The sequence below is a fragment of the Mauremys mutica genome, chromosome 5 (genome assembly GCF_020497125.1).
Source record: "Mauremys mutica isolate MM-2020 ecotype Southern chromosome 5, ASM2049712v1, whole genome shotgun sequence".
NCBI classification, from domain to species: domain Eukaryota; kingdom Metazoa; phylum Chordata; order Testudines; family Geoemydidae; genus Mauremys; species Mauremys mutica.
In genome coordinates this window covers 37528584-37543183 of record NC_059076.1, presented here as the reverse complement: position 1 = coordinate 37543183, position 14600 = coordinate 37528584, and the positions used below count along the sequence as shown (strand labels likewise).

At 43.2% G+C, this 14600-nt stretch overlaps 1 protein-coding gene across 1 annotated transcript in view; it reads right to left on the bottom strand.

The window, feature by feature from the left end:
• Window positions 1-5683: 5683 nt before the first annotated feature.
• The window catches only part of CENPE (centromere protein E), a 77789-nt gene continuing 68872 nt past the window's right edge, over window positions 5684-14600 (bottom strand). Inside the window, exons 40-46 of the mRNA XM_045018536.1 lie at window positions 13065-13286; window positions 12007-12210; window positions 10502-10614; window positions 9919-10016; window positions 8760-8922; window positions 7739-7998; window positions 5684-6437 (exon numbers count right to left, since the gene is read on the bottom strand). Of these exons, the coding sequence (XP_044874471.1) occupies window positions 6340-6437; window positions 7739-7998; window positions 8760-8922; window positions 9919-10016; window positions 10502-10614; window positions 12007-12210; window positions 13065-13286 (1158 nt within the window). The 3' untranslated portion in view covers window positions 5684-6339. The remainder of the gene's footprint in view (window positions 6438-7738; window positions 7999-8759; window positions 8923-9918; window positions 10017-10501; window positions 10615-12006; window positions 12211-13064; window positions 13287-14600) is intronic.

Here is a 14600-nt window from a genome sequence, read left to right as displayed (position 1 = left end):
CTGTGCAAGACAACACCGGTCCCTGTTGAAAAGTTGAGATGCTGCCATCTAGTGAGGCTTGGGATATAAAAACAGTTATTGTAGCTCAAGAGAAGAAGTGAAGATTGTCAGCTTTACCTGGCAATTACTCTAAACAAAAAAACAAAACAAAACAAAACACCAACCAACCAAAAGCAAACAGCGAATGAGTATGCTTTTCCCCAGTATATCAGTCATCAGAATCCCAAAGAGAAAAAAATACACAATACATATGTAATAAAATGTTGCTGATAGAGCAACAGAACGAGATGCAGAGGATGCTGCATGGATTCCAGGAGAGGCAGCAAACAGAATGACGAGCCTCGTTGGGACGGCAGGAGGCACAACAGCGGGTGTTTCAGGAGTTTGTCATGGAACAGATCCAGGTACAGCAGCAGTTAATACAGAATGTGACAAGTCCTGCCTCGGGGAAAGAAGCTGGGGGCAGGGGTGCTGGGACTCTGTGGAATGGGCTCTAGGGATGATCCTGACATGTTCCTATTGACTTTCAAAAGAATTGCGACTGGTGCGGGCTGGGTTAAAGGATTATGGGCCCTAGGCTTAGCCCCTTATTTGGCGGCAGAAGCCCAAGCTGCTTATATGTCATTGAGCGAGAAGCAGGCCAAGAACTACAATGTGTTGAAGGCTGCCATATTGGACCATGTAGGCTTGGCAACTGAAAGATACCAGCAGAAGTTTAGGACAGCCAGGGGGACTTATGGGGTAAGGCTGAGAGAGCATGTGCAGAAGTGGAATGATTGGGCCAACTGATGGTTAAGGCTGAGAGAACAAAATGTGGATGTGGCCCTGGAAGCTGTGATATCAGAGCAGTTTATGCAGAGTCTCCTGGATACCACTTAGGCCTAGGTGAGGAGACACCAACCAGAGACAATGGAGGCAGTGATAAAACTGGCAGAGGGATATGGCTGGTCTGACAAGTGCGGAAGAGGGAAAAAAGAGGAGATTCTCAAGCAGTAAGACCCATGCGCGTGAGGCAGAAGAGGAAGGCCACTTTGGCTGGCAGGGATACAACCTACTATCAGCATGGGGGAAAGGCCACAGTAAGAACGGTTGCCCGTGTATGGAATATGGACTGAGGGAATATTGTGGTTGGACTGGGGTGACGGGGAGCACAAAGGGAGAAAAACAATTCCTGGAATGGTGAGCTGAAGACCAGAGATGGGGGTTATTGATTCAGCAGCCAGGTTTTTTTTGGGTGGGGGAGGATGCAGAGCCTCTGGAGTTTGCAAAAAACCCATATTCCATAGCAGATTATGAGGGGTTCTCTCCTCCTTGGGAATCATGCTCCTGGTTGAGCCCTCAGATGGGTGCTCATACTGGCATTTCCTAAGTTAATACTTCAGTCTGCAACCTCAATAATGACCTTCTGATGTAGCTTTGTGTGTGTAATTTCCTAGGTTTTTTTTAAAAAGCAATTGAAAAAACAAATTCCAGCATGTGGCATCACACTGAGCTGTAATTCATCCGCAGGATTGGAACCCGCTACAGGAGCTAATGGAGTAACTGATAACTGTAGTAAGTTGCCATCCTCTACGTGGACCAGCCCTAGAGGGGATGAGACACTTTACCAGAGGGTTTCACAGCCATTTATGGAAGCAGAGGAACTGCAAGACTCAAGCATGTGGGTTCCATTCCAGCCTCTGGAGGGGAGATTCTTTTGCCCCTGTCCTGGCTCCCTGTCCCAGTCTCATTCTCCTCACTGAGCCAGTCCCAGTCTCCATTCTTCAGGCTTCTCATCCCAGTCCCAGACTCCTTGCATTGTCTTCCTCCCTTCATCTCACTCTGTTGTTTCCAACCTTACTCCCCAGCTCCTTGTCCCTAGTGTCCTTGCCAGCCAATCCAAATCTCATCCCCCGTACTCTGACAGTGTCCTTGCCCGACTATTCCCAGCTCCTCAGCCAAGCTCTTTCCTCTCTGCCCACTTGATTCCCTCAAGTCACCCCAAAATTCACATCCCCACTCACTCCTGGATCTCTTTTGGGATCCATGTCCAATTTCAGTGTGCCCCCCAGCCTAACTCCATGTCCAATTCCAGTTCTCTTCCTCCTGCACTCTGGCTGGCCCCCTAATCCCCAGTCAACTTGCCCAGCCTGTCCCCGTCACCCATTGCCTCTCTGTCTGTTCCTCTCCAGGCTCCTTGTCACACTCTACTCACCCTGCCCATGCAGATTCCACCCTTGCCCCCTCTGCATTCGATTCAGATGGCTTTCTCCTCCATGCTGCCTGAGCCCAGAAGGCGGAGGGAGTACTGAAAGCAAAGGAGAGGCCCCCTGCTCAGTGCTGGACCCAGCATGGCCCAGAACTCCAAATGCAGGGGGAGTCCTGCTCAGCCCCAGGCTACAACATACACAGTACACGAAATCTTTGGGAAAATTAAGTTGTGAAGTCCTAGCACGTCTCTACGGAACACGGAATTCCCTTTAATTTCAAAAGGGGGAACTATACAAAAATGAGGGGGTTAGTTAGACAAAAGTTAAAAGGTACAGTGACTAAAGTGAAATCCCTGCAAGTTGCGTGGGCCCTTTTTAAAGACACCATAATAGAGGCCCAACTTCAATGTATACCCCAAATTAAGAAAAACAGTAAAAGAACTAAAAAAGAGCCACCGTGGCTTAACAACCATGTAAAAGAAGCAGTGAGAGAGAAAAAGACTTCCTTTAAAAAGTGGAAGTCAAATCCTAGTGAGGCAAATAGAAAGGAGCACAAACACTGCCAACTTAAGTGCAAGAGTGTAATAAGAAAAGCCAAAGAGGAGTTTGAAGAACGGCTAGCCAAAAACTCCAAAGGTAATAACAAAATGTTTTTTAAGTACATCAGAAGCAGGAAGCCTGCTAAACAACCAGTGGGGCCCCTTGACGATGAAAATACAAAAGGAGCGCTTAAAGATGATAAAGTCATTGCGGAGAAACTAAATGGATTCTTTGCTTCAGTCTTCACGGCTGAGGATGTTAGGGAGATTCCCAAACCTGAGCTGGCTTTTGTAGGTGACAAATCTGAGGAACTGTCACAGATTGAAGTATCACTAGAGGAGGTTTTGGAATTAATTGATAAACTCAACATTAACAAGTCACCGGGACCAGATGGCATTCACCCAAGAGTTCTGAAAGAACTCAAATGTGAAGTTGCGGAACTATTAACTAAGGTTTGTAACCTGTCCTTTAAATCGGCTTTGGTACCCAATGACTGGAAGTTAGCTAATGTAATGCCAATATTTAAAAAGGGCTCTAGGGGTGATCCCGGCAATTACAGACCGGTAAGTCTAACGTCGGTACCGGGCAAATTAGTTGAAACAATAGTAAAGAATAAAATTGTCAGACACATAGAAAAACATAAACTCTTGAGCAATAGTCAACATGGTTTCTGTAAAGGGAAATCGTGTCTTACTAATCTATTAGAGTTCTCTGAAGGGGTCAACAAACATGTGGACAAGGAGGATCCGGTGGACATAGTGTACTTAGATTTCCAGAAAGCCTTTGACAAGGTCCCTCACCAAAGGCTCTTACGTAAATTAAGCTGTCATGGGATAAAAGGAAAGGTCCTTTCATGGATTGAGAACTGGTTAAAGGACAGGGAACAAAGGGTAGGAATTAATGGTAAATTCTCAGAATGGAGAGGGGTAACTAGTGGTGTTCCCCAAGGGTCAGTCCTAGGACCAATCCTATTCAATTTATTCATAAATGATCTGGAGAAAGGGGTAAAACAGTGAGGTGGCAAAGTTTGCAGATGATACTAAACTACTCAAGATAGTTAAGACCAAAGCAGATTGTGAAGAACTTCAAAAAGATCTCACAAAACTAAGTGATTGGGCAACAAAATGGCAAATGAAATTTAATGTGGATAAATGTAAAGTAATGCACATTGGAAAAAATAACCCCAACTATACATACAACATGATGGGGGCTAATTTAGCTACAACGAGTCAGGAAAAAGATCTTGGAGTTATCATGGATAGTTCTCTGAAGATGTCCACGCAGTGTGCAGAGGCGGTCAAAAAAGCAAACAGGATGTTAGGAATCATTAAAAAGGGGATAGAGAATAAGACTGAGAATATATTATTGCCCTTATATAAATCCATGGTACGCCCACATCTCGAATACTGTGTACAGATGTGGTCTCCTCACCTCAAAAAAGATATTCTAGCACTAGAAAAGGTTCAGAAAAGAGCAACTAAAATGATTAGGGGTTTAGAGAGGGTCCCATATGAGGAAAGATTAAAGAGGCTAGGACTCTTCAGTTTGGAAAAGAGAAGACTAAGGGGGGACATGATAGAGGTATATAAAATCATGAGTGATGTTGAGAAAGTGGATAAGAAAAAGTTATTTACTTATTCCCATAATACAAGAACTAGGGGTCACCAAATGAAATTAATAGGCAGCAGGTTTAAAACAAATAAAAGGAAGTTCTTCTTCACGCAGCGCACAGTCAACTTGTGGAACTCCTTACCTGAGGAGGTTGTGAAGGCTAGGACTATAACAATGTTTAAAAGGGGACTGGATAAATTCATGGTGGCTAAGTCCATAAATGGCTATTAGCCAGGATGGGTAAGAATGGTGTCCCTAGCCTCTGTTCGTCAGAGGATGGAGATGGATGGCAGGAGAGAGATCACTTGATCATTGCCTGTTAGGTTCACTCCCTCAGGGGCACCTGGCATTGGCCACTGTCGGTAGAAAGATACTGGGCTAGATGGACCTTTGGTCTGACCCGGTACGGCCTCTCTTATGTTCTTATGCAAACTGCAGCTTTTCAGACTCTTAACTTGGTCAAATTTGGGCAGATTTTCATATGGATGGCAAAAGGCACATCCCTGATACATAGACCACCTCTACCAAATTTCAACTCCTTGCTCCAAAGCATGGGGATGCTGGAGTTTCTCAAAATAAAAGGTTGCCTGTATTTTTTTAAATGGGCAAAAACATGGGTCAATGAGCTGCTTGACCGGTGGGGGTCTGCCAATTACCTCTCCATTCTTCCCAGCGTTTGCCATGATCACAATGCCCCTAACTGACCTGGTGAAGAACAGCGCTAGAAGGTCCCGTGGTCAGCAGCCTGTGAAATCGTCTTCCAGGAAGTGAAGGTGAGGCTGAGCCAGGAACCTGCACTCACCCATCTGGACTTCACCCGAGTGCAGTGTTGTCCCAGAACATTGACGGGGAGGAGCACCCCACAGTATATCTCAGCAGGAAATTGTTTCCACAAGAGACGTCCTACTCACTCATAAAAAAGGAAGTCCTCCTGGTGACATGGGCTGTGGATGCGCCGAGCTATTATCTGTGGGGGAACTCCTTCAAACTGGTGACCATGCCCTGGTTCGTTGGCTGAACACCATGAAAGACAACCCATGGCATATGAGATGGTATGTCTTACTACAGCCCTATAGCTCTGAAATCCTTCACTGGGCTGGGAAAAACGTTAAGAAGGCCAATTTCTTTTCGGGGAGGGAGAGGGAGGATTTGCCTGATAAAGCCCCAAAGCAGAACCTGAGGGGAGGCTGTGTGATAGAGTATATGAACCCCTTACTTGCTGCTAGGCGAGACCCCCATCACTCAGCTGTGACCAGTAGGCAGGAGCCTCCTGCCACGTCCCCCAATGACACAACAAGAAGAAATGGCAGTAGTACAATGACCAATTCTAGTTTGACTGCCTATATGCATATAACAATCTTTATTGACAAAAGTTAAAATTACTCAGACCAGAATCAACTGTGCACTGCAGATATGAAGTAGAGACTTTTTAAAAACACAGCCTTGATTGTGAGCTCATAAATAGATTATTATATATAAACTGGTTAAAAGAAGTTGAATGAGAATACTATTTCCCATCCTAGAAATGTCAACATATAAAACTTGAAATAACACTGAACACTAGAAAAAGAGTAGCAGAAAAAGTTATCTCCACTTTCCTTATGGACTTCCAAGATTAAATCGATTGCCCTTGGGAGGGTTGTCTTAGGAGTGAGAGGGGAAAGTTTAACATTGATAAGTTTCACAGTAGAGATTCTCTGATTTGTGATCCATTCCAGTTTTCATTTCCTCTTCAGCTGGCTGGCTTTGTTATCTTTGCCATCACAAGAGAAGCAATGCAGAACTGCTACAATGACACCATCAGCTGGATGCAGACAACACTACTGTCACATTTTTGTATTCCAGCTTTTCCAGTTACTTGCTTAGTTCCTGCTGCAAGAAAGCTTCTTCCCACTGGCTAGAATTAAAACATACCAGCTACTTCTGTAGCACAGGTCTTCTCTATATGCGATCTCTGACTTTATCCACTAGCAAGGACAGTGAACAATAACGGGCACCTTTACTGGGTTGTGCAGTCAGGTGCTTTATCTTTTTCTGACGCTCCAAACCAGTGCTTAAAGCGATCTTCTATACACTCTGTTCCTGCAGGTCGCATGTCTAAGTAAGAGAGAAAATAGAAAGACTTGTAACTTTCCCAGTTTAGCACATGCTAAAGTACAATTGCTTTGTCTTGCCTAGACTTTTAGAAGGTGTTCAAAAGACTGAGCTAGACTACATGATCCAACCGCTACCTTTAAATCCTAGTCTAGACAAGGTGCTTCTTTGATCTTAGCAGTTGGGCTGGGACATGGAATTGTGTGGGGACCTCAGACATTAGGAGATTTGCTGGCAGAAGCGGCAGCAACAAGTTAGCTCACACTCACTGAACAGTGGTGACAATGTCAAAACTTACTCCAGTGACCTAGTGCTTCACCACACTGCTGGGGAGTATTGATGGTTTTTCAAAGAGCTAATAGTGGCTGCAGTGGTGCTGTTAAGATGTAATGCAAGCCACCAGTAAAGGCTTCCCCCACAAAAGGTGGCTGGGTGGAGAAGAGCATAGAAGCCATTATTTGCAGGCCAAGGTTTGTGGAGACAGGCAGGAAAGAAAAAGAGCAAAGCAGGGTAGGGGTAATGGGAAAGGAGACATTGCCCAGACTGCCATCTTTGCAACTGGAGATGGAGAGACTAGTGGATTGGGTGCAAAACTTGCTCTTGAAACTAAAGGTTAGGCCTTGGAGACAGAAATTTGCTTAAATGCTGCCTCTAGAGTCACGTGGGTGAAACTAGCTCATATCTCTCTGCATGGGTGGAGGGCCAATGCTGGAGAATTCTCTTGGGCTGGCCAAAAGACAAGGAGGTGCAAAGTTTTGAGGTTTTGGCCCCTGGTTTTGTTCTAGATTGGGATGAAATACAGCCCTTTTAAACCTTCTGGCAAAAAACAAGAGAGCCACCTACTCTAGAGTAGCCAATATTCCAGTTGTTAGGGAACTACTCATGATATGGGAAATTGAGGTTCTTCTATCTCAACAAACTAGCAGTTTACAACAAAGAACTGTTTAATCCAAAAAAATCCCAACCAGGTCTAGAATTCACCCCTTCCAAACCTTTCTGAACTAAAATTACATAAATAATGTAAATAAAAAATACTATCCCCCCGAACCCAATATATCCACTGTAAAATTGCACAATATGTCATTTGTCCATCCTTACTACTAATCACTAAGTTCAGTTTATACTGCAATAAAAGCTAGCCCGATCTTTCGAATACTCACCCAGTTGAGGTATTCAAGCCCCCCAGTACATATGAATTAACTGTAGGGTGTACCTACACTAGATCTTTCACAGTTCTGGCTAGCCAACCCTTTAACGTTCTACTGAATAGGTGTTCCTAACAGAAACAGTATTGCATTACGCACCCGTAAGTGTGCCTAAGCTTGAATTATCAAAGAAATTTGGACAAGTCAGAGGTAGGGTGTTTGGTGAATCCAGAGGCAGTATTTCTCGTGAAGAAACTTCCTTGGAGGGAGAAGGCATTTGCTCTTTAACTGAACGAGGTGTGGTCTTCCTTGGAGACCTCTGTATCTTCTCCCGACTGGTGTCTCTACAGGATTCTGCTCTCATTTTTAGTGCTCTCTCTTTCCATTTGGTTAGTTCTTCTTTCAGCTGAAGTTCATTGCTTAAAAGGAGAAAATGATAAAGTGTAAACTACTGGAAGCATGACAATGCAAGTTCCCTCACACTGCCATATCAATGTGTCTCGATCCTGACTTCAAGGGACAATCTCTAGAATCAACGCAGTTAAGTCTCCATACCCATTCAACCTTCTGCTGCAAAACTGCTGAACAGACAACCAATTAATGCCAACTCATGTGAGCAAGTTTATATTAAGAAGAGAAGCCAGCTCCTTTCCTAAGGTGTAAGGAAGAGACTGAATGATAAAATGTCACCACTGGTGGTGTCTGGATTCAAACTGTTGATGTGTGAAAGGCAGGGCCGGCTCCAGGGTTTTTGCCATCCCAAGCAGCAAAAAGGAAACAAACAAACAAACAAAACCACCGCCCCCCTCCCCCCCATCGTGATCTGCAGCTCTACCGCCGCCGCTTCAGTCTTTGGCGGCAATTCGGCAGCTGGTCCTTTGCTCCGAATTGCCACCGGAGACGCAGACATGCCGACCCTCACCACTGGCTGCCCCAAGCAGCTGCTTGCTGGGCTGGTGCCTGGAACCAGCCCTGGTGAAAGGCACAAGTCCCCAGCCACAAAGAGAAGAAAGTTCATCAAACAAATGGATCTTTCAAAATTTCTCATTTCTAGGATTCTCCCCAGAAATATGAACTCTTACCGCATTAGATTATAAATCAAACAGCCAGTATAGTAATGTATGCAGTTAAATCAGAAAGGACATTCTAGACTCTGATGATCAGCTTTTTAAAAACTTACCTTACTAGAAGGTCATTGTTTTTCTTCAACTGCAGGTTTTCTTTCTGTAATTTAGCTTGTTCAGATTTTAAAATGAGCATGTGTGTGCTCTGCACAATCCCACTGCCGCCACCACAAGTCAGGGGTGTATGTGATTCCTGAGGAACATCTTTTCCTGATATTACTGGGGAAAAAATTATTTGAATATATATTAGAAGCTATTATTTGCTATATCTTGGACAATACAAAAATCAAGTAAAGTTGACCTTCATAAAGTACTGTTCTATGACTAGAAAATTATATTAAAATTCCCTTTTGGGATTAAGTGTTCACTGTACAGTTTACAAATACAGTTACAACAGCTTCAACCTTTCTATACAGGAATTCACACAGACTGTCAGTTACCTAGTATAAAATTCAAATGGTTCTCTAGTAAATCAGATGATCTAATAAATTTAACTGACAAATCCAAAATACAGTAATATTATATCAGTTATGATTAGAAGAGATAACCATAATACCTAGCTCATAGAATCATTCAATTGTAGATCTTACAGCACTTTACAAAAAGAGGAAAGAATTGTTATTCCCCTTTTACAGGTGGGGAAGTTGAGGCCTAGCGAGAGGAAGTGATTTGCTCAAAGTAACCCAGTGAACAGAGCTAGAAACAGAATCCAGGTCTTTCAAGTCACAGCCCAGTGCTCTATCTACTAGGCCCCACTGTCTCACATCTTGATATAGTGAGGATTCCCTTTTGCTTCCAGTTTTGCAAAAGCTATACAAACTTGCCACGAACTGTGTACCACTCTGTCCAGGAGTGTTTGATGAAAGTGTGGGGCCAATTACAGAAATAGCCAGACACGTCCTTCAGATATGACAAGCAAAAAAAAAATTAAAGGTCGGCACTTTCATACCTCGTCACTGCTGCAGTCACACCCAGAAGAACTTTAAGCACTAAACTACTGTGATTTCCAGAGTTAGCTCTTCACACCCCACTTATTTTCTCACTACACCTCACCTACCATATGTCCCAAAGAAAGTCCTGTCCCTCCTTTAACCAATTGTGGACCATAGACTAACATTTTCCTATCTAGTGCTCTGTGTACAACCAACAGCCTCAATTCTGTTTTGTTTATATAGGTATTGCGAAAAAAATTCCTTGTATGTATTTTTTATTTACCAGTAACATCTTGTTCTTGCTGTGCTCTTCTCAGTTCTTCTTTTAATTTTCTTAACTGTTCCTCCTTGTGTTCTGCAAGAGAATTTGTAGTAGCAATTCTGCATAAGGAAAAAGAGGAAGCCACTATTTTAGCAGTTTGCTATTGTGTAATTCTGCAACATTTTGCAGTTTTAATTTGTCTGTTCTTCTCCAAATGAGAAATCAAACAGCAACAGGATCCAAATATACTGATAAAATAGCAAAACATATCAGAGCTAAGAAACTAGAACTCTTCACCAAGGACACACAAAATATTTAATTTACACAGCCCCTCATCCCCTAAGACAAAATGGCTCTCTAGTTTCTGGGTAGATTAAAGACACTCAGAGCTCTCTTCAAAACCATGCTTGAGCACCAAATATCCAATAAGGTTTGTATTTTCAGTGCAGTTTTTACCTATTCCTGGGAGATATGTGAAGTGTCTAGGTAGGATGTTTGAAACAACCTGTATAAAAAACTACTTTTAAACATCAGATCTTATGCTTTCCAAAAAAAGAACTGGAAAATTACAGGATGCATAATACAGTAAAAAACTAAAACTTACTTCTGTTCAAAAATTCTGGATTGTTTCATTCTTTCCATGTCAGCTTTCACCAACTGAGTTTTGAGATGATCAATTTCTTCTTTATATAACGTGGCACCTTTATCTAATTTTGCCTAATATGTTGGTTGGGAGAAAAGAGGAGATCTAGTGATAAGAAAGTTAGATCTCTTAAAGTTAATTAGGGATATTTAAATACCATCTTGCAGAGGCAATACTCTTATTCTAATGTTATAACTTTACTCCTGAGGCATCTTGTGCCAAAAAAATTAATATTAGGCGCACAATATTTTAAAATTCTGTAAATTTTATTTGTCAAATAAATGTGGAGGCTCCAGCCTGGCATTGGGAAGCACAGGTCACTGGCTGCACAGAGATGGGAGATCACTGTGCAGCTCCCCCCCGGGACTCAGAGGTGAGGCTGCACCCAACCCTTCCCAGGGCTCTGCCCCTCCATGCCAGGTGCATCAGATCTGGGCAGGCAGGCTCAGCAAGACAGAATCCAAGTGTGGAGGGACTTAGTGTGGGGGGATCCAGACATGGGTTGAGAGGGTTCTGTGTGGGGCAATCTGGGTGCAGGTGGCTCAGTGGGGTCTGAGTGTGGAAAGGATCTGGATGCACAGGGGCTTGTTGGGGGGTTCTGGGTGCAATGGTAATGGGACTCTTCACGGGGGTCCAGAAGAAGGTGGTTAGGGCTCAGCAGGGGGAGGGGGACAGAGCTCAGCAGGGGGATTGGAGTGTAGGGGGATTGGAGTGTGGGTGGCTTGTTGGGGTGGTCCAGGTGCAGGGGGAGTGGGGCTCCTCAGGAGAGGTTCTGAGTGCAAGAGGGGGGGAGGGGCAGCTCCACGGGAAGGTCTAGGTATGAGGGGGTTTGGATAACAGGGGATGGGCGGAAGGGGAAGCAGCTCCCTGTACAGGGATCCCTCCCATTGTAGCTGAGGAGCAATGAGTGCAGGAAGCAGGAGTGGAGAGAGAGTTTGCAGAACTTCCTGCAGCCAGGGAAGAAATCTGGGGGTGCTATGCAGGTGAAGTCCCATCCTCCCCAGCCCAGCCTAGCTGCTGAGCCCGGCGCAGGGTAGGAGCCACCAACTAGGTCTTCTCCAGTCTGCCTCCTCTTTGCCGGCTGCCCTGACACCTGAAACATACTGCTGGGGAGGGCTGCATGACCACTCTTGTGGCTTCCATTTGCTTCCCATCAGAAAGTCATTTTTCTGTGGAGAAGCAAATAAATCTGTGGGGGACAAATTCTGCACATGCACAGTGGTGCAAAATTCCCCATGCAGTATAACTTGGGTTCCAAGCTTGGTCACTCGCTGCTGCACCAAGAATGTCTGAAGATACGGGCTAAACCATAGGAAAAGAATGCATCACTTCAATACCACATAGTGCAACAGATTGGCTTCCACATGTTGGCCTTCAAGAATCTTCTCAGATTTCCTCCCAGCTCTCAAGTGGAAAATAGGAGTGACATTTTGCTTAAACAACTGAAGTTTTACAATGAAACATACCTTGAAAGTCTGTTTCTCTGTTAACGCATTTCTCAGACACTTCTCTGTCTCATTTAATTTAGCCTGAAGTTGGTTAAGTTCACTTGCAGCAGCTTTCATTTTAATCTCTGTTTGTAACATGGCTATTCTCTCTTCCTTCTCCCTGACATTTTTTCCTGCTTCATTTACTGCATTTTCCAGCTTTTGGATTGTTGTTTTCATAATCTTAAGAAAAATATCCAGTTGTTAGACGTTATCCTAGCAATTACAACTACATTTGGCAGGCTTGTCAGCTGTATTAGAGGCCAAGGAAATAATATGTCATCTCATTCTGCAGTCTCCAGGGCTGTCAGCATGACATTTTTCGAGATATTCTGGCGTGCTCAAAACTTTAGAAAACAAGTGCATCTGACAACTGATTATAAGCTATCAGCTACCCAATTGTCCCACACTCATTTAAGATTCTTGCAGATGTACCAAATATCTTCATTTCTTCACTATAGTCAAGTACCTAGTCATTTCTACTAAAAGTGTATGAACTGATGGATCACCCATGTGATTATCTAGTTTCCCAGTTCAGTCCTGATCCAATAGGACCTTTCTGAATTATTCTTTGAAAATAAAGGACATTTAATTCTTTAATTTTGGTTCCGAGTTCTGTGCCAATCCCTAGTCTAACACACAGAGACTGTATGACCACATGTAGCCTTACAGCCTTTGCACTGTTAGGCATAATATTTTAAATATATTTAAGCACATTTGAAATGCTCTCAGTTGGTTCATATTCATACACACTATTGTAAATCTAACCTGTAGCCACAGCGTCAACTCTTCACATTCTAAATAAGACCGCTTTAATTTATTTTTGGATAATGAAACAGCTACAAAAAAGTTAAGTGTAGTCTGGGCCAGTGGCGTGTATAGCACAGTTTTATATTAATTATCTAGTCTCTTATTTTCTTATTTTTTTTTTTTTTTAAAAACTCAGTTTAAAGTACCCTGTGAAATTTCTCTGTGTCGTTTACAGGTGGGTTTGCATGTCTGCTGATTTAAATTGATTAACATATCAGATTAGATACCTTTATATCTTGTTCTGAGGCTTTTAATTGGTTATAAAGTCTATAGTTTTCTTCTTCTAGTGCAAGATTAGCAACACCACAAGGTGCCAGCTGTTCCTTAATTATCTTCAGTTGCTCAAGTAACTTCTCAGTTTTCCCTTTTCTTTGTTTCAGTTCAATTTCTGAGTCCTTGCAATAGTTGGCAGTTCTGGTATCCATCTCTGATGAAGTTTGAAGGAGTGTCTGCAAAATTAAATAGGCCATGCATGCAATTGAAAAACTATTAGCTTTTAGAAGCCAGCCACGAATAAAATACCGTAAAGATATATGCTAAGAAACCAACCCAAATATTTAACTTGTCAGAGTATATACACCCACTCGTATGGAAATGGAAAAATAATTATGCAGGAAACTGATTCTTTGAAAAGCAGTTAAATGTATGCATTTAGAATATATTAATTTCCAATATACAAGATGGGAGCCAGTCCTGAAGACCTTCCTGAGGTACAAATTGGACTTCCAGATTCGTATGATTCTCTTCAAGAACCTTAAAAAGTTGAGGTGGTGGGGAAGAACCCAGAAGTTCCTGTCCTTAAACTTTTACTCCCACTAACATAGTTTGAGTTTTTTAGGGTAGGAAAGGTATGGAAAAGAGAAAAAATTGAACAAAGTTTTACCAGATTATTGTATCAAGTCTTGAAGTAGTGTTGGAGAAACAAGAAAATAGTATCTTAGGTGAAGAGTCTGAAGAAACAGAAGTGACTAGATCAAGCCCTAAAGCTGTGCAAGCAAAGAGACATGTATGCACACTGGTCATGCACGATGTCAATAGGCGACTTTTCCCTGAATTTCCATGTCAGGCCCTTAAATGAGTCAAGATTTTGCCTCCTCTTAATCACATGACCTGTAAACTATACTTATTCCTGTAAAATGCCTATGAATTGCACACTTCATATGAATTATTACATGTAGCTAAATTGTCAAATCTCTGGAGATTTTACATCTCAGCCATATTAAACCATGACATTTAATGCAGAATGCATATTTCTAAATGAAACTGTCATCGTTTTAGTTTAAGTTTGGTTTTGATGGAATAGCTTTACGTGTAAATTCTTTTTCATTTGGCTCCTATATAGTGTTACACTGGACTGCAACTTATAGAACAGGGGTGGCCAACCTGAACCTGAGAAGGAGCCAAAATTTACCAATGTACATTGCCAAAAAGTCTCAGTAATACGTCAGCAGCCCCTCCATCAGCTCTCCCCATCCCCCAGGATCTCCTGTCCACCGGCAGCCCCGCCAATCTGCGCCTCCCCCTCCCACCCTGCACCTCCCAATCAGCTGTTTCGTGGCATGCAGGAGGCTCAGGGTGGGGGGAGGGAGAGGAGCAAGGGCACAGCAGGCTCAGGAAAGGGGGAAGGAAGGGGTGGAGTGGGGCCAGGGCCTGTGACAGAGCCAGAGGTTGAGCAGTGAGCACCCCCTGGCACATTTGAAAGTTGGCACCTGTAGCTTCAGCCCCAGAGTTGGTGCCTATACAGGGAGCTGCATATTAACTTC